This window comes from Danaus plexippus, chromosome 23 (assembly GCF_018135715.1).
Source record: "Danaus plexippus chromosome 23, MEX_DaPlex, whole genome shotgun sequence".
NCBI classification, from domain to species: domain Eukaryota; kingdom Metazoa; phylum Arthropoda; class Insecta; order Lepidoptera; family Nymphalidae; genus Danaus; species Danaus plexippus.
The window spans coordinates 2,058,678-2,078,067 of NC_083551.1; the positions used below are offsets into that span (position 1 = coordinate 2,058,678).

General features: G+C 30.7%; 4 protein-coding genes across 5 annotated transcripts; 3 read left to right on the top strand and 1 right to left on the bottom strand.

Annotated features, from left to right (window-relative positions):
• Positions 1 to 105: 105 nt before the first annotated feature.
• Positions 106 to 13,573, top strand: LOC116774928 (phosphatidylinositide phosphatase SAC2). Of its 2 annotated transcripts, none has more exons than XM_032667715.2 (18): positions 106 to 459; positions 569 to 951; positions 1,057 to 1,341; positions 1,612 to 1,796; positions 1,897 to 2,008; positions 3,251 to 3,323; positions 4,485 to 4,677; positions 4,948 to 5,113; positions 5,857 to 6,018; positions 6,167 to 6,237; positions 6,364 to 6,502; positions 7,080 to 7,207; positions 7,514 to 7,682; positions 8,066 to 8,228; positions 8,397 to 8,503; positions 9,053 to 9,173; positions 9,989 to 10,731; positions 11,426 to 13,573. In XM_032667715.2, exons 1-18 carry the CDS (start codon positions 363 to 365, stop codon positions 11,525 to 11,527), a joined length of 3,399 nt encoding a protein of 1,132 aa, XP_032523606.2. In that variant the 5' UTR covers positions 106 to 362; the 3' UTR covers positions 11,528 to 13,573. The 2 variants fall into 2 exon arrangements, with proteins under 2 accessions (XP_032523606.2, XP_032523607.2); XM_032667716.2 differs by having other exon boundaries at positions 6,364 to 6,487.
• Positions 13,574 to 14,494: 921 nt separating this feature from the next.
• On the top strand, positions 14,495 to 16,003 carry LOC116774900 (zinc finger protein 81-like). Its single transcript, XM_032667681.2, has one exon. The coding sequence runs from the start codon at positions 14,818 to 14,820 to the stop codon at positions 15,856 to 15,858; it is 1,041 nt and encodes a 346-aa protein (XP_032523572.2). The 5' UTR covers positions 14,495 to 14,817; the 3' UTR covers positions 15,859 to 16,003.
• A 335-nt stretch (positions 16,004 to 16,338) lies between these two features.
• LOC116774715 (zinc finger protein 479-like) lies at positions 16,339 to 17,546 on the top strand. The gene has a single exon (XM_032667447.2). The coding sequence runs from the start codon at positions 16,479 to 16,481 to the stop codon at positions 17,487 to 17,489; it is 1,011 nt and encodes a 336-aa protein (XP_032523338.2). The 5' UTR covers positions 16,339 to 16,478; the 3' UTR covers positions 17,490 to 17,546.
• Positions 17,547 to 17,846: 300 nt separating this feature from the next.
• On the bottom strand, positions 17,847 to 19,242 carry LOC116774711 (transmembrane protein 80-like). Its single transcript, XM_032667444.2, has 2 exons — positions 18,849 to 19,242; positions 17,847 to 18,602 (listed from the first exon to the last, which is right to left on the bottom strand). Exons 1-2 carry the CDS (start codon positions 19,087 to 19,089, stop codon positions 18,409 to 18,411), a joined length of 435 nt encoding a protein of 144 aa, XP_032523335.1. The 5' UTR covers positions 19,090 to 19,242; the 3' UTR covers positions 17,847 to 18,408.
• Between the last annotated feature and the right edge of the window lie 148 nt (positions 19,243 to 19,390).

The window sequence follows — 19,390 nt, forward strand, 5'->3', positions numbered from 1 at the left end:
AATAGAGCGTCTCTTGCGTTCCATTCCCCAATACCTTTTTTCACCCATAAACCGTTGTTCAAATTCACATCATAGAAGCACATTACAAATATAGAATTATTTGAAATGTCACTTTTTATAACTTTAAATATAAACAAACTGTTATTATAGTGCCCATATTAAATGTGTAACGGTTAGGTACAAAATAAACTGCGTAATATGAAACACTCGTAATGAAACTTTTGCATATGCCAATCAACATGTCCGCCCCTCCCCCATACAATGTATCTCTGAAAAACGTCAAATTGCAATCAAACTACAATAACAATAAACACGATGATATTTAATTCAAAGGATGTGTGTGAGTGTTAAAAATTAAAAAAATGGAATTGTTTCGATCTGAATCCTATTTCATATTTGTGAGGAACGAGTCAAGTCTTTGGTGGAATCGGCTAACGGGAGCCTTTTCAGTCCGATCAGGTAAGTTATATTGAAAATCTTATATGATTATTAAATTAATTGAATTACTTAAAAAATACAATCTTAGTATTTTCTAAATTAGACTTTAATTTATAATAAATTTTTTTAGCATGGGATCTTTCCGATATCGAGGACATAGAATGCCTTGGTATAACAGAAGGTATTATAGGAAAAGTAGAACATTCAAATATATACGAGCCTCGTTTAATGATTATAAAAGAAAGCGTACCTATGGGTCAGATATATTTTCACCATACCATATACAAGATCAAATCAATATGCTTTTTGAATATGGGTGTGAATAATCAGGAACTTGAGCTTTCTCCATGTACGAAACATGGATCGTCAACCCTCTTGGAGAATGCAAGATCAAGCAGTAAGAAAATGGGGGCTCGTTTGTTTGAAAATTCCGCCTTTTTAAATAAAACTGTAGGTGCCGTTAAAAATGTTAGCAACACAATTAAAACCACAACACAGCAAGCCGCTACTCAGGTAATATCTTTAAAATCATGTACTTTTAATAAATACTTTGATATAGTAATCATAACAAAGTTCACACAAGCTAGTTTTTTACTCACGATAATAAATGCCGTTCAGGTAAAACAAACAGTGAAGAAGCAACGTGATCCAAAACTAGCTGAACGGTTTGAGAAGCGTCTGACGGATGAGCTACACAAGATATTTGATGACTCTGACAGCTTCTACTATTCAAGAACATTAGATCTAACTAACTGCTTACAACGACAATATGAAATTGAAAAAATTTTGGAAACCGAAGAGGGCAATGGGAAACCAATCACTGACATAACAAGATGGTGGAAATATGTGGACGATAGATTCTTCTGGAACAAACATATGCTCAAAGATATTATTGCTTTGGAGGTACAGAAAAATTAAATACATTATCAATTTATACATGATTATATGCTAACAATCACTATTTCAATAAAATTTGCTCTCAAATGTCTTGCCAATTCCTTATAATATTATGTAACCGATATTGATTAAGGACTATGTCTCTTTCCTATATTGTCTATTTTCATTAGGTGTAGTTGAGTCTTAATAGAACAATGTTTAGTCTAAGAAAACTGATACAATTAGTCAGTATTGCACAAAGTTTGATGTAATTATCACCAAGTAATGTTCACACAGAGTCCCGGCTGTGATGAATGGGTTCTGCCGATCATCCAAGGCTATGTACATCTGTCACAAATAGCCGTCGAACCACCTGATGCAAATCCCTTGAATACCGAATCATTGTCGAGTACGAATTCATGCGATGAAACATTCACTCTAGGTCTGATATCAAGAAGATCTAGGTACCAGGCTGGAACTCGGTTAGTGGCTATTTGTTACTGAATTTCTATACTATGTTTCTCTTGATTTTTCATATATATATTTATATATACATGTGTGTGTGTAATTTATTTTATTAAGGTACAACCGTCGTGGTATAGAGCCCGGTGGGAGAGTCGCAAACTATGTTGAAACTGAGCAGATTGTGTCCATTGTGTGCTCGGATAGCATTCATAGAGCATCATTTGTACAGGTATGTGTTATATATAAGGTTCATATATATATATATTTATATGTATATATATATTTATATATATATATATTTATATATATATATATATTTATATATATATATATAAAGCTTATTTACCTTGTAAATTTATTTAAATAAACTCACAGCAGAATTTTGCTTATCTTTGTTTAGCATGAAACAAACTAGCTTTGTTATGGAATTTGATATTTACATGATAACATACAATTCTACATAGTCTTTGTTCGGCATACTTATCAGAAGGTTACGCATTGAGGTAATCATGTAAGAATAAGTACATTAATTGAAAATTTTAAAAGATCTTACATTCATTTCACATCATTGAAAAATATGAAAAAATAATAAATCAAAATTATGTAATTGAAAAGTTTTTCCGTAACAAGATCTGGAAAATTTAAATGGGTGTTGTTGACATATTATTACACTTTCCTCGTTAGTTACAAGCGATGTAATTATTATATGATTAATCGCTATACGCGTGGGGTATGAATATGGTACTAACACCCACGTGTTTTAGCGTCAGGCCTTTCATCATATATATATATACATAGGCATATATATATATATATATATATATATATATATATATATATATATAACTCTGAACTTGTTTTCTTTATTCGTTTTTCGAATTGTATTCCTAATTTAAAATTATTCCTAATCCTTTATCTCGTTCGATTTTCAAACATTTTTTTTTACAGTCCGTTTGGTTTAATTACGTTCTTAATTCAAAAGATACTTGAATAATTATATCATTATTTGTAATTTATGTAATTCGTTCTTTATTTGAAATGTAGCTTAACATTAAAGGTCACTTGTGCACGATACGATACGCTCTGTTTAGAAATTTAATTCCAAAATTGCCGTTTTAACTTTCTATTATACTATCGTTTTTCTTTTATTTAAATTAAATTGCATTTTTTAAATTGATGATTATGTAATCATAAAAAACTAAAATTTTCTTTGAATCTATCAATGTTATATAAAAATATATACGAAGGAAAAAGCGACTTGAACCTATGTCTTCCACGAAATAACATTTAAATTTTAATGTATCAATTTAATGTTCATTATAGAAAAATAAGAGTTATCTCATGTTATGTTAAAATATAATATTTTTAGTCCATACATTGACCCGAATTCGAATCTAGCACAAGCTTTGTAGAAGCAAATTGTTTCATACTTTAATATTTGCTATATATGTATATATAACATTGTCTGTAGGTCCGTGGATCTGTGCCAATATACTGGAGCCAGCCTGACTACAAGTTCAGGCCGCCGCCGAGGCTTGACAGAAGTATGTATTGTGTTCTACCCTACTTTTTAAGGCCTATACTTTTTAAATGTTGACAGTTTCAATCCATTTTAAAAATGGAAGATTTTCGTTTTTTCTTTTTTTCTGCTTGATTTTACATAGCCAAGTTTATTAATATTTATAAGTTATTAGACTTTTATTTTGATTTTATTTCTTAAATAGAAGATCATTTCAAAAAAATATTAATAGTACAAAAAAAATGTCCAATATAAAAGCTGAAGACGTAACCATACATTTTAATGTTAATTTGAAATTATAAACGGAAACTTTTATTTTTAAGTAAACAAACTCCTTTCATAAACCTTTCTTAAATCCTACAAATATTGTATAAACGATTTATTTTTAAGGATATGTGGATTTGTTTTTCTGTCACCAAAAAACTTAAAGGGTTTTCATGTAACAGTACTACAGTTGTGACATCTTAATAATACAATGTCTGTAATAAAATTGATATAATGATTAATGTACCAACTCGAGTCAGAACACGATAGGTTGATTGTTAAGGCAACTGAAATGAGATATCCCGGAGTTTGTAGGTTCGAATCCTGCTTTTGACGATGAATTTTTCATTAGATATTTTCTATGTAACCTTTTTTCTCGAGCTATATGTTGTTTCTATGGGATCATAGATTATACAACATATCTGTAGCTTTAACAGACTATACATTTTTCTCTGAGCCCAATCCAGAAGTCACAAACACAAATTCGCAGGCATTAACCAGTACACATAAAAATGTTTTTGTATGAAACTTGTCATCTTATCGATATATCAGTAAGAGTATTCTGCCGTACTATTTTTATTCAAGATTCCCTCTTCAAGTTTTCAAGGTTAAGTTCACAAACCAATCTACGCCATCTTTCAATGACTTTTTTTTCATTGCTCGGCAATTAAATTTTGTTTTCAATGACTCATTTGATAGAGCATAATCCGTTTTTGTTGTAAACCGTAACATTTTTTTTTTAACAACATTAAACAACTCCTTCTCATTCTCTATTAATTTTCTTTTAATACAACTATCCCGGTATTTTGTATTTTGCATCCGAGATACCACAACGATCAAGTAGATCCATATAGTGGCAGTTCTAAATAAACTCCGTTGATGACGTCATCGTCATTCAAGTCAAATATTAATTCCTCAACAGCCGAAGAAGAATCCCACCAGGCTTTTAAGAAGCACTTCGAAGAGGAGTTAAAGCTTTATAAACAGATTTGTATAGTGAATTTGGTAGAGCAGCAGGGGAGAGAACGCATCATATGGGAGGCCTATAGCAACCACGTCCTCAAGTACAACAGTCCTAATATAATATACGCTACCTTCGACTTCCACGAGTACTGGTAAGAACAACCATTTATCGGCTCTAATTGCCAGAATTTATACAATTCAATTATCTTATCGTCCGATTTCATTTTATGAAAGTAAATTCCTATAGAATTCTAGAAAAAACGATTAAATTCTTGCCAATCGTATCGTAATATGTTGCTGTTTGTTAAGATGAAGCTCGCAAAAAGTACTAAATCTTTATCAGTTCAGCCGTTTGAGAGGTCGGCAGTAGTGTTCAAGACTTCTTTATCGATGAAACTTTACTATCGATATAACATTTCCAGCCGCGGCATGCACTATGAGAACGTTAGCATATTAATAAACGCTATATCGGATATCATCGGTGACATGCGTTTCTGTTGGCGTGACGACCGCGGCCTCATCTGTACACAGACCGGCGTTTTCAGAGTCAACTGTATAGACTGTCTCGATCGCACCAACGTCGTACAGGTATGGTTACACCGATCGTTGCAAAAGTAATATTAAGTCATGATCTACTAGATTATTCGATCTTATCAAGTGTTCCATTTTTAAAATCAAAATATTTTGTTTTTCGATAGTGTTCCATTTTTAAAACCAAAATATTTTGTTTTTCGATAGTGTTCCATTTTTAAAATTCAAATTCCTTTATTCCATCCATGTCATGCTCCCCTGGTACTCAGTCCCAGCATACATCTCTACCATGTTAAAATTTCTAATTATTTTGTGTTCCATTTTCAACTTCTGATTAATTGATGTTTAGTTGGTCAAAAGTGTTCCATTTTCGAATTTATAAATACTTTGTAGTTCGATAGGGTTCCATTTTTAAAATTCAAATTCATTTACCCTATCTATGTCATGCCTCCCTGGTAATTGGGCTCAACATTCTACTATTATTTTTCCATTATTACTTATTTCTTTGTAATTTGAAAGATTGAAATTACAATATATTTTTTACATGCATTTTTTTCCTGGTTAATCGACTTGTCATTGGCCCTTTTAATTAAATGGTTATTCCACTTTACCTTTATAAAATAATCTCGTCTAAATAATTTTAGTTTTTAAATAAATTAACTTTTTGTTTGTACCGAATACCTTTTTAAAAGCTTACTTTCGATTACATATAAATTACATTATATTTACATATGTATAGTATTGAATATTAATATTCCGAGTGTCCTAAAATTAACTGCTATGTTTGTACATATCTTTAGACAGCGATAGCCAAGTACGTGTTGGAGTTGCAGCTATGTAGGTTAGGTCTCGGAGCCCCGGGCTTCGGTCTACCCGTGGGGCTCCGACAGGCCTTTCTGGCTATGTGGGCTGATAGCGGAGATCTCGTATCAAGGCAATACGCTGGCACCAAAGCTCTCAAGGTGGGTATATCATACCCTGCCGAAGGCTTTATTGATTAATGATAATGCAACAAAAAAAAAATTTACTGAATTCAAAACCTGGAGGACTCATAAGTACAATATGATTAACTGTTTATATAAATGTTACTATGTGAAATTTTAATTGTAGGGTGATTATACTCGCACAGGAGAGAGGAAGTTGACTGGGATGATGAAAGATGGCGTCGCATCCGCTAACAGGTAAATAATTGTCAAAAATTTCAACAGTCTAATTATTACAGTTCACTAAATACCGAATGACTCGAACAGACGGACAATCGTCTTAACAATGGCCTTTTTTATTTTAATCTAACTTTTATATTCCAGATATTATCTGTCAACATTCAAGGACGCTCTCCGTCAAGTGGCGATTGATGTAATGACAGGAGAATCCAAAACTATACCAGAACAACTCATTGTACCCGACTGTACCCCGTGTACCTCAGTCAAGGTTCTTATGTTTAACGTGCGTGCATGACAGCTTCATATAATATATATCAAACATAGTATATACATATATAAGTATATCTAATAAGATAAAAGGTGTAGTGTAAGTCAATTGTACCATATAAGTTATTTGTACCCTATAAGTCGTTCAATAAGAACCAGAAATACTAACAATCGTATATAGAGAAATAATTTAAGTGTCCTTAGTTTGGACATCACAATTTTTTTTATATAAATCACCTTTTCATTGACAACCAAATTTGGTACATTGACCTTTGATAGTATATAAGCCATATTTATTATGCATGCATGACAGCTTTATATATTAATTAGTACAAACATCATATACAAATTAATATTTAGTTGATAAGAAATACATGTAAGTCAATTGTACCTTATAATTCAAATGTACCTTACCGTACCTTGTATATCCCACATGAGTGGTCTGTCTATGTATTATATAATAGAGATATTATAATTTATTGTTTATACTTGTGATTGCTATGTACAAAAAGTATGTTATTATATATATATATATATATATATATATATATATATATATATATATATATATGTGAGTTATTAAATTATTTCAGGATCAATCAGTACCAGATACAGCGGCTATGGCACAGCATGTGAAGAGCCTCATAGATGACTGTAAGAAGCTCTTGGTCGATACGGAACCAGTCCTCGGCTCCTGGGGACTTATAGATGCCGACCCACAGTATGATATATAAACATATTATAATAACTTTCCACTTGTTTTTCTAATACAAATAAACACATATATTTATAGTGTCAATAGGTTTAAGCGTGACAAACTATAAACGCGTAGTGCTTAGTTTGATATGACAGACTTGTGGTAAGGTTAGGTTTTTTTTGGCAGAATGATTTGAAATTTTGTAAAGAGGATATATAGGACTATTATATTTTTGTCCGATATCTAATTCCAGACTAGACAAGATAGACAATGTTTTAGGTAATAATTTATTGTAATGTTTGTTAATGTAGATATATATTTGAATTCCAGTACAGGAGATCCTCAGGAAACGGAAATGGATAGCGTCCTGGTGTTGACGGGAGAGGCGTATTACGTCACAGACTATGACGAGACCTCCGACAGGTTGTTGTCGGTACAGAGGGTGCCTCTGAAGGATGTTACGTCTATAGAACTTGGCACTTTGGACTCTAGTGCTACGGTAATAAAGAACATACACACACACACAAACAGACATATTTATTACATGTTATATATAATGTATTTTATATATTATTTCATGGTGTAAGCAGAATACTTTATATATAATATTGTTATTTATATCAATAAACATTAAAAAAAAATACAACTTTAGTCACTACTTATTACATCAGCTGATAGAGGAAGTATCGTTAAAATCGGTGCAGCCCTCTCAGAGAATAGCCGGAACATGCAGACAAAAAAAAAATTAAAAATAGCTACTTTGGTATAAGCACCGTGTATATATATTTTTGTACTAAAATTCGTCTATTCTAATATCACAAACAGATATATTTCTGTTGTTTGAAAATCGCCTCTAATACATTACGATACGGTCGTTTTCAGATATTCAGCGTGGCCCGCAAGAGTAACGCCGAGCCGGTGCACTGTATACGTATCAACTACATGTATAACAACGAACCGGGATACTTCCACATGTTCAGGTCAACATCGCTAAGGTTCTTCAATAATATGGCTGTGGCTATAAATACTAAGGACGAGATGATAGGTATGGCTAACATGTGGCTACAAAGCCACACATGTGTATCTAACCAGCGTGAAACGTTTATTATAGTACACAGAATATACAAAGCGTTAGATTTTTTTTTTTATTACATTTAATTGCCAGTAAAAAGAATTAGTTAATACTTATATTACAAATTAATCAATTCCACAGAATCCCTTCACTCGATATGTGAATCACTGGTTGTGGCGAGGGATGTAGCGAAATTATCACCTGTACCCTTCCACGACGGAGTCAAGCTGGAAAGGAAAAAGTCTAAGGTTCGATATAAATATTAAACTATAGTCCTATAGACAGAGCAGGGCTACAACACTAGTATACTGAAATATATATATGTGTAAATAAGCTCTGTAAGAATGGTTCAAAATGAGCTAAGTTATATCTTTTTATAACTACTAAAAATACTTTAATGACAGCACCGATCCTAAGATTATCAACTTTAAATTCTACATTCAGTATTACATTTAATTTAAAGTTATATACAATGAAAAATTACCCACACGGGCTGGATATGAACCTACGACCTCTGGAAAATCGTCTTTCACTAACTTAACTAACTGAGCTGTCGTGTAGTAAGACTAACCGGTGTATATATCATTCTATGTACTTTACTATAAATTTAAATTTAATTTTAAACTCATTATAGCAACTTTAGGAATATAATTCACTAATTTGTTATAATTTTTATAAATAGCATATATATAATATAAAGCATATTAATTTAAAAATTGTAAGTCAACATAATATATCAGTCTCCATAATCGTCGTGTTTTCTCTCTGTATGTATGTCTGTACGTTATATATTACAGATACATCCAACACAAGGGTCTTCAGGCGCTAAATCTTCCCTGTACTTGGACCTATCGAGACTGCCAACGCTCACTAGAAATGTCAGCGAGACTCAGCTGGTGGCGGACATAAGGAGTGTCGGTGAGATATAGTATAAAATAATAATAATAATAAATTATATATATATATATATATATATATACATATATATATATATATATATATATATATATATACATATATATTATAATTGTGAAAAGCCTTTATAGTAATCATATAATCGATTCCTGCACCATCATTACAATATAAAACCTTTTAAAATAATCAAATTATATATTAATACTTTTTTTTTTATCTATATAGTATTGCCAGAAAGAAAAAATATATCAAATTTTGTTTCTTACATAAATATATTTTTTAAAAAAATTCAATTTTTTTTTAATCATATTATTTGTTAATGATAATAAAATATAAATAAAATAATATATCATTATGCGATAGTACCTCGCGCGTCCTTAACGCGCTCCTTGCTAAGACAAATAGTTGATATGGAACCTTGCACGAGATGCGTGTTTTTACCGTCGTCCAGATCAAATGTTAGTTGAAGGTATTAATTAAATAAGTATTAAAAATTTAAATTTACACACATTTAATTTTATCCGGGATACATTATTAGTTGGTAATTTGAGGGGTTATTAAATAAATTAATTATATATGTGGTAACGGCATCGTAACTCCGTTTATTTAATTGTTGTATTGAAATAGTTCTTATATTGTTATTTAATTAGTCGTAATTATTCGTGAGCTAAGTGTTGCCAGTTGGGAAAATTTTGTGTCGTATATGTAGAATTGATATTACGTAGAATTCGCACTAAATATTATATCATCATTATTCACAGTAGTTTTGATAAAATAAAATTAGTATATATTTTTTTTATATAACATTTTAATCCCAGGATCAAAAGCCCTAAACAATATGTCGGAGCAATTCAGCAAGCTGAATAAACTGAGTCACTCCCTGAACGCCAGAGCCAGACCTACATTACAATTGAAATTCGACCAAGGGACTTCAAAGACAAAGAAAATATTTACATTAGGGCAGAAGAGTGATGGCAAAAAGAAAGGAAGCCTATCAGACGGCGCGAGCTCGGACTATTCATCAGACGACGAGGCGAGGACCAACATCTTCGAGCCCACGCTAGACAACTTCGAACACCTACAACACTACATCGGAGATCAGGAGAGAAAGGACGAGAATGATTGCGATCTGGTAGAAAATCCACTGTATTCATCCAAAATTGAACCGAACTACGACATGGACACCACGATTTCCGATAGCAGGACAAACATACAGAAAACGCCAAGCAACAAGATGAACCCGTTCAACAGTGACGTCACACCGGAAATACAAGTGGACTCCAAGCCGATACCGCCGAATTCGCTGCTGCTGAACCAAAAACTGTCGCAGAGCTCCAGTTACCTCAACTTTGAACCTACGGTTAACTACGTGAGGTCTAATTCCCAGCACGAGATAACATTGAACATAGCGCAGTCGCATAGCGAATCAGCGTTACGGCAGTTGAAGAATATAACAAGTCCTGTGTCCACAGCCACCAAAGAAATGGTACTCTCGCCTCTCTCAAAACTGGCTAAGGGCGTGCAAACATTGGGCGCCAATCTAGATCCGAGGAAGATAAAGGTATGCTAAGACCATCATTATTATTTTCCCGCGAATTCCTTCTATGCAAGCCTTGAAATATAAAGAAGTATTTTCTATTATACAAATTCCAAAATATACAAAATATACTTTGTGTTGTTTAAATATCAAAGTATTGTATACCTTTCACACTTGTTTGCTGCTATATCACGTAAAAAATACTTGACCGATTTTCATTAAACTTTACAGTAATATATCTTATATATGAGAATAATACTAAGGCTATAATTTATCTTGAGATTTCTTATAGCCATGCTAGCACGACATCACAGTGTTATTGTGTATACTATCATATAAATACCTAATATTTGACACACTATCCGTTTCTCTCTGAACCTATATCAGAAGTCAACGCAGATAAAGCCGCATGCAAAAACCAGTATATATACCTTTCATAGAAATTATATGTCAATCTATTATAATATAATATACAGGAAACAAACACTTCAGAACTATGTGTTGTATAAAATGACTAGGTCCTACAAATTGATGGGCTATGGAAGGACTATGGCCCTACAAATTGATTTACTCTCAAAATTTTCCTAAAAAATATATGTTATTATAAGATTTAACTGACAATCGTTTCTAGGATCGCAAATAATCATATTATCTTATAATATAAACGCTATATTTTTTTTTATTCTTTTATAAATTTCATTATTTTCATGATTTCCAGGCTCCGGCATCAGTGAAACATATATCAGAACAGCAGTATGAAGAACACAAGAGATTACAAGAAAAATGGCAGGATAGCAACACACGGCTGATAGCTTTGTGAACAACATTACAGACAAATAGATAATAGACAAAAAATATATGAAAAGTTTTCATATTATAGTGTAATAGACAAATAGACATAAATATATCTCAAAGATCGCAGCGGCTAACAGAAACATTTAAAAAAAGCAAAAATCATATGATTAATTATTTCAAATACGCATACATTATATTCGCTAGAGAATTGTATAACTAAATTTAAGTTTCGGCTTAATTTGTTGCTTTTGTAGAAAATAATCTCGTAGCGTGCTGTTTATTAGGGAGTGACGTTTGTACGGAATTTAATCATAGTGACGTTGGTTCAATATTAGTACAATATGATAGTGACTTTGACATTACAAACATTACTTGCCAGTTGCAAAAAAAAAATAAAAGACATATGCCAAACTATTGATATATTGTTAGTCGGATTAATTTATATCTTGTAAACAGTATTATTGTTTGTTTGTAGTTCAAGGAACGCCAGGGTTCATGTATTAGACAATACTTTATTTGCTTTTTAGCAAAACATTCCATAGGCTAACTATAGTTATATATAAATCCTATCCATTTTTCTCTTAAGATTTTTACGCTTAAGCCCTTTTTTGTGATATATTTGTTACCCGTTTACAGAGCACTTGATAGACTTATACTTACAATGAAAACACCCACATTAACTAGAATACTGACTCTAGAAAATCCGATGTTATTATAATAACGAAAAGTAACCGAAAAATTACATATATATATATATATATATATATATATATATATATTATTCTCGCATATACATCATTACAACTAAATAACTCGCTTCATAATAAAAAAAATATCAATATATATATATAAATACTTTACCAACAGTCAGATATTTGAATAGTCAGGAATCAGATAATGTGTATTACCAAATTACCGTCAATTAAACATTAAATACTCCAATATTTAACCAAGTTCTTGTAATAACTTGATACACATATATATATATACACATATATATATGTATATATATATATATGTATATATATATATATACGTGTATATATATATATACACATAGCATAGAGTAATCGTGATTGTGGCTTACTAGCTTGTTTTTGATGTATTAGAAGTAGCAATATAATTACCTCATAGCATAGCGGCAACACAGTATTCAGTAAATACATATAGGATCTGTTTCGGTCACGATGACATCACTTTGATATAATTTTTTGTTTTCTAATAGAATTTTATGCACGTTTTAAATACTATATAAAGCTTAATATAAAATGTACAACTTTGATCCGTGTATTTTGTGTACTTAAATTGATATGACAGTATTGGATTTTATTAAATTATTAACACTTATATATAGATGATATGATTGTAAACTAACAGCGTCTCATAATAAAGTTATTTCGAATAATATTCTCATGCTTGTGAAATTAAAAAAAAAAAAATCTTTATAACTTATTAATATTCTAATGACATTTGTAATTCCATAAGTATATGTAATTATTGAAATTTGACTTTTATTTCAATACAGAGTATTCGTTATGTGCTTGGATAGCCAACAAATTAATGACTCGCACCGATCTCGCTTACTGTGTGTCCTTTGTAAATTTAAATTATTTCTCATTCATAATTGTAAAACAGTACAAATTGTTTGTTACTTTATCTTACAGGTTATTCTAATGACAGTGTGAGTTAATGTATCATTTAGGATGTTGGATTTAGCGAGTAGCAATCTCGTTTGGTAATTATAGTCAATTGTAATAGTTATCTATATAATGGTGTTATTAGAGGATTGGGCCCTTAGTATTGCTTTTTAAAATAAACTCGATTCAATAAACATTCATTCTACAGATGAATTGCTAAAGTTTTGTCTATGATTATGAAAAAAAATTTTTTTTTTTATAAATTTATCATTGAAAGAAAAGTCTATAGTCTTTACTAAGGGTACCTTTCAGAGAATGTTAATGGCAATGAGTTTTTTTTATTAATTTGTCTGTGATTGTTATTAATGTATCGACATTTTGTTTTTTCTTTTTATATTTATTGAATTATTACGTAATTAAATTGCTTTACCTGATGGTTGTGTATTTTATTTATGTAGACAACTTATCCCCCTTTTTTGTATGTCCAAGCTGTATGTCGTGTACCGTAACAGTTAGTCTACATTTTTCAGATGAGTCTATACTATAAATATAATTTGTATTTAAAATTTAAATAGTCTCGGATACATTAAAAACTTTTTACTAATTTTTATAAATATTGATATAAAATCGTTTTTGTGTGTCCTTTCAACCTGGTCTTTTATGATCAGTTGCTGAAAATATACATTTTAAATAAATATCATTTTGGTTGTAAATGTTTTTACGGCTCTGGATACGAGTCCTTTTGAGCTTAATTTTGGTTGGTATTTTAAATGTTGCCTTTATCCTTGTAGAGACGTGCACAGTATATTCTTCCAGTGTCGTGTTGAATGAAGGAGACACGATTCGGGATTAACTTAGGAATGTAATAAAATTTTGTAAAAAAAACACAATTCGGGACTTTGTCATCAATCAGATGTCAATCAGTCAACATCAATTAGATGAAACATAAAAATATAAACTATATAAAAAAAATACATAAACATAATTTTCCTCCATACCGACTGGTTGTCAAAATTTTTAATCTTTTACGATATTAAAGTTATACATTTAATAAATGTAATATGGGAATGTAGGTGCAGAATAAATAAATATGAGAAAGTTATAATAGGACTGTACTAAAATAACATTTGATGTCAAGTTTTTGTCTAATCTTTTGCTGTATTATTTTTTTTTATTCAAAGGGATGTAGTTGCCAAATAAATAAGTATATTACAATAACATTTCACGGAATGATTTACGGATTATCATCAATCTAACTTTTATTTACCTTTTTTTTAAACTCAATAACTCGTATCTACATACGATAATCTCGAGAAAAAAACTTGTAAATGTCAAACTTCATAATAAATAATAATTACCGGAAAACGGAACATAGAACACAAAGTGTAAACAAAGTTTTATAAAAATATATGCCTATTATTTATTAAAAATAATATAGTAATCATAGTAAATATAATCAAGGAAATAGAAATTTCTTATTTACTGAATTATTATAGAAGATCGCATTACATGTTGTCAACGTGAAATGTCATAATTTCTTGTAAATAGAAAGAATTGTATAAGCCTAAGACATAATTTCAGATTCAGGCTGCTCAAATATTTCATAACAAGGATATAATTTCAAAATTGTACATCTTTTATAGAACTATAATATTATCTGTTATAACAAATATCGAAAATGGTAACTTCGTATTATATTATGAAAATAAACAAATCAAATAAAAATGTGGAGGTTGACGAATACTTTGATAATTTAAGTAAAGATAACAATATAGTTAACATAACCCAGCGATTTAACAGCCAACAGACCTGCAGAGTTTGTTTAAAAGAAGGTTTGCTGCCAATCTTCGGGAATCAAAATACTCCCGATATAATTGAAGCCTTAAGTATATTCGGCGATGTTGAAGTCAACAAACGTGAAGAATATCCAAACAAACTGTGTAAAATATGTTTTAAATTCCTTAAAGGTGCAATTTTATTCAGAAAACTCGCCAAACACACCAATGAATTACTGAAACAACCTTTGAAATTGGAGCCTGAAAATCAAGATGTTCCAGAGACATCAAATGTTGATGAAGATATGCACAGTTTAAATGACAAAAAACAAATTATTCTTCCAAAACTAGAAAAAGACAAAAGGAATCTTAAAGTTCAATGTTATGTCTGCAATAGAATAGTTAATAGGTCCTATTATAAAGAACACATGACTATGCATGACCCCGATCATAAGAAATATGTTTGTGATATCTGCGGAAAGTCCTTTAGGCTACGATGTGCATATCACAACCACAGTCTCAGACACCGCAACGACTTCCCTTTCAAATGCCAATTCTGTCCATATAAAGGCAGATATGCTGAACTTCTAAAAACACACATGCACACACACACTAAAGACTACAGATATATGTGTACAGAGTGTCCGGCGAGATTTTTATTTAAAAGCAATCTTAACAGTCATATCCTCCTCAAACATAAGGAACCACAGTTTAAATGTGACGCCTGCAAGCGGGCATTTCATACAAAGCTAACACTTCGGAGACATTTTGAGGCTGATCATTTGGGTATCAGAAACCATGTATGCAATGTATGCGGTAAGGCATTTGGTTATAGAAATGCTATGATGAAACACCAGCGTCACGTTCATAAGAGAGAAAAATTCATGTACTCTCGCATGCCTGCATATTTACAGGCTGAAAGTAAAAATAACAATACTGTTTAGCATGTTATGGAATTAGAAATATGTTAGCAAATAAAATGTATGTAACTAGTCATATCTCAGATATATAATAATACTGTAATATACCATTTATTATTTAAATTAAGTTATTTTATCTCGAAATATAACAGCTATGATTTGTCATAAATTGTTTTATTTAATTATCAATACAAAATATAACAGTATTTTTGAGACGTAAAAATAGCTATAAATTCGAAATATATGTCTCATTCTGAATTTAGGACTGTTGAAAGTTGAAACACTGACATATTTTGAAGGACTGATACCATTTCAATTTTATAATATTCGAAAAAAAAAATAGAAATCGGCCCATAAAACCAAGCGAAATTAACTAAAAACCAGAGCTTGAAACCTCATTCGAGTTTAGAAAATGAATTTAAAATGGTTTAAGTTCAAAGTATTTTTCACTTAACATTCGTCTATAGTCTGTGTAAGTTACATTTAATTAAACGTCAAATAAGTGTTTGTTTACAATTTACATAGGTATAAGAAGACCGTTTGTAAACAGAAAAAACAAACTCATTTGTGATATAAAACGAAAAATTAAAAGATATTTAATAACAATTTTTTATATTATATTCAATTTTATTATTACAAAGACGATGGTGACTTCGTATTATATATTGAAAATGTCTAAAAAAAGAAATATGGATGATCCAACAGGTGCTTATTACGAAACATTACAGAATTCGTCATTCAAAAATGTGTATACTTCTAACTCTGCAACGTGTCGCATTTGTCTTAGAAAGGGTGTCGAACCAATCTACGGAGTTGAAAAGGGTACGACTATTGAAGAAGCCTTAAAATCATTTGGGAACATTGAAATACATGAGGATGATGAATATCCAAAATATTTGTGTAAAGTGTGTTTACAATTCTTAAATAAAGCCATTTCATTTAGAAATTTAGCAAGAAAAACAAACGAATTTTTAAGAGACAGAATTAAAAACGAACCATATCAAGATGACTTCATTCCTAACCAAATTATTAGACGAACGGACGTAGACGCTACTAATAATCAAACAGATGTGCATTCCACAAACCCTGATTTAAAAAAAGAAAAAGATATCAGAATTCAATGCGGTACTTGTAAAAAAATTATACGGAAGTCATATTACAAAATACATAAGACCATGCACGATCCTGAACATCACAAATATGTCTGTGATGTTTGTGGTAAAACGTTTAGGTTGAGAGTAGGCTACCATAACCATAGATTGCGTCATAGAACAGACTTTCCATACAAATGTCATCTGTGTCCTTATAAAGGAAGATATGCCGAGAGACTCAAAAGTCATATGAGAACTCACACCGGTGAATACAGATATATGTGTACAGAGTGCCCGGCTAGATTTTTGTTCAAGGGAAACTTTAACAGTCATGTTCTACTAAAACACAGAAACCCAGAATATAAATGTGGTTCTTGTGGTAGAGCTTTTCACACACAACTAATTCTACAAAGGCATAACGATGTTGAACATTTAGGGATCAGAAGTAATGTGTGTAATATCTGCGGAAGGGCCTTCGGATATAGAAACGCTATGATGAAACATCAGAGGCGAGTCCATAAGAGGGAAAAGTTACGATTTTCCTTCAGGCCTTCTGAAGTTTGACGCTAATTTACATAACTACGTTATCATAAATTTAAAAATAAAATTATTTTCCTACCACTTATAAAACTTTTATTTGATATTAATTCTAAGAATATTTTGCATAAAGGGTCTAAGATTTTTCGTGTAAAGTTTTTCTTTATGGTTATAAGTTCAAGATAGGAATGTTTGTTTTTTATTTAACCTTAACAAACTTTTATCAGAATAAAAAAAAAAAAATCTAAAATCTATTTTATTCATTTAAAATTGGAATCACAAAGAATGTCAATTACGTATTTTTTTAGTATTTATTGTAAAAAAATATTTTATAAAACGATTTGTTGATATATTAATTACGAAATATGTATAAAAAAAAAAAAATCAGTGTAAATGACTAGTATATTTGGACAAACATTATATATGTCAACATTACACACACAAACATGTATATATATATCTATCTAACAATATGGTAAAATTTTTATATTTTTCACAAAATTTGTAAAATCTCTCTATTTATTTTCTATGGACAATGGAAGATTTATATTTGATAAAAAAGCTACATTTTACAAAAGGCCACTCGCATCACTTGGTTAGTTATAACTTTAGGGAAGGCTACGATCACTTCACACCTATACACGGTACATTATTATAGTATAAATGTGGCACAATTATCAATTTACTTAAAGAACTTTCAACATACCAATATGCCTATTTTATAATCTGAATAACGTTTTAAAAAATTACATTCCTATTTGGTATTGATAATCTATAAACACATCTTTGGTATTAGTAAATCACGTATATCAATATAGAAAATTGTCAGGACGATAACTAAGTGAAACTACAAATTGTTCCATCCTTATACAAACTAAAGATTAAAATGTATCAGGTATAACATTTCTATATGAATAACTTTAAAATATTTTTTTTATTTTTTTCGTTAGTCGTATGACGGTCCTCGGCACATTGTCACTATAAACATGGACGCAAACATGAATTCCAAGAGCTGTAGCATAAGCATCAGGGTACACCAAATATATTCAATTCTTAAAACGACAACCTGCCATATAAGTAGGTAAAGTACTCCCACTATAGAAGGAACTGTAAGTAGCACTGAGAACATCACCGGGATATCTGAAACGGTAGAACATAAATTATTATATATATAATATAGAAACTTATCTCAATTAAAATTCAAATTACAAGAATTTAATGTGCAAAATGCGACCTCTGGATATTATGTTGCTTATTACCATGATATTCCAGAGGTGCAGGTGTTTGTGAATGTAAATTCTTATTTGAATTTTAATTCGCGTATTAGTTAACTAATCGTCTAATTTTTTAATATTAACAGCATAATTATACAAATATATATTATACCTCTTTCGCTAAGGCTCCCTTTTCGGCCTAAAAATAGTCTAGCTGCTTCTATAATGAATAGGGCCACCAGCACTCCATAGTCTTGTCCAAGCCTCGTTCTATTTTTCTCCATATCATCGTACTTTACACCAATCAATACTGACTTCAATATTAATGTTCCCAGCTCGCATGTGGCGAACAAACCGAAGTAGAATGAATTTATATATAAGAGTATTTCATATGCTAAACTCGAATTCACCATTTTTGAAAAATGATATTTGCAAATTCGGTTGTTTTCGTAATAGCCGACGAGAGTTTGTAATAAAAATCAAGAATGATATAAAAATAGAAAGATTACAGTTAGTACCCACTAACCACTTTACCCTTAATACACCAATATGTAGGGTATATGTATAATATAGTCAGTGACAGCTAACTAGTGTTGCCATATTATAAATATGACTGAAGAATGAATGAAGTATAAATATTTATAGATTGAAGGTGTGGTGAACTTACTGAATGTAAAGTTCATCACTGGTCCGATTGAAGAATGAAGAGTGAAG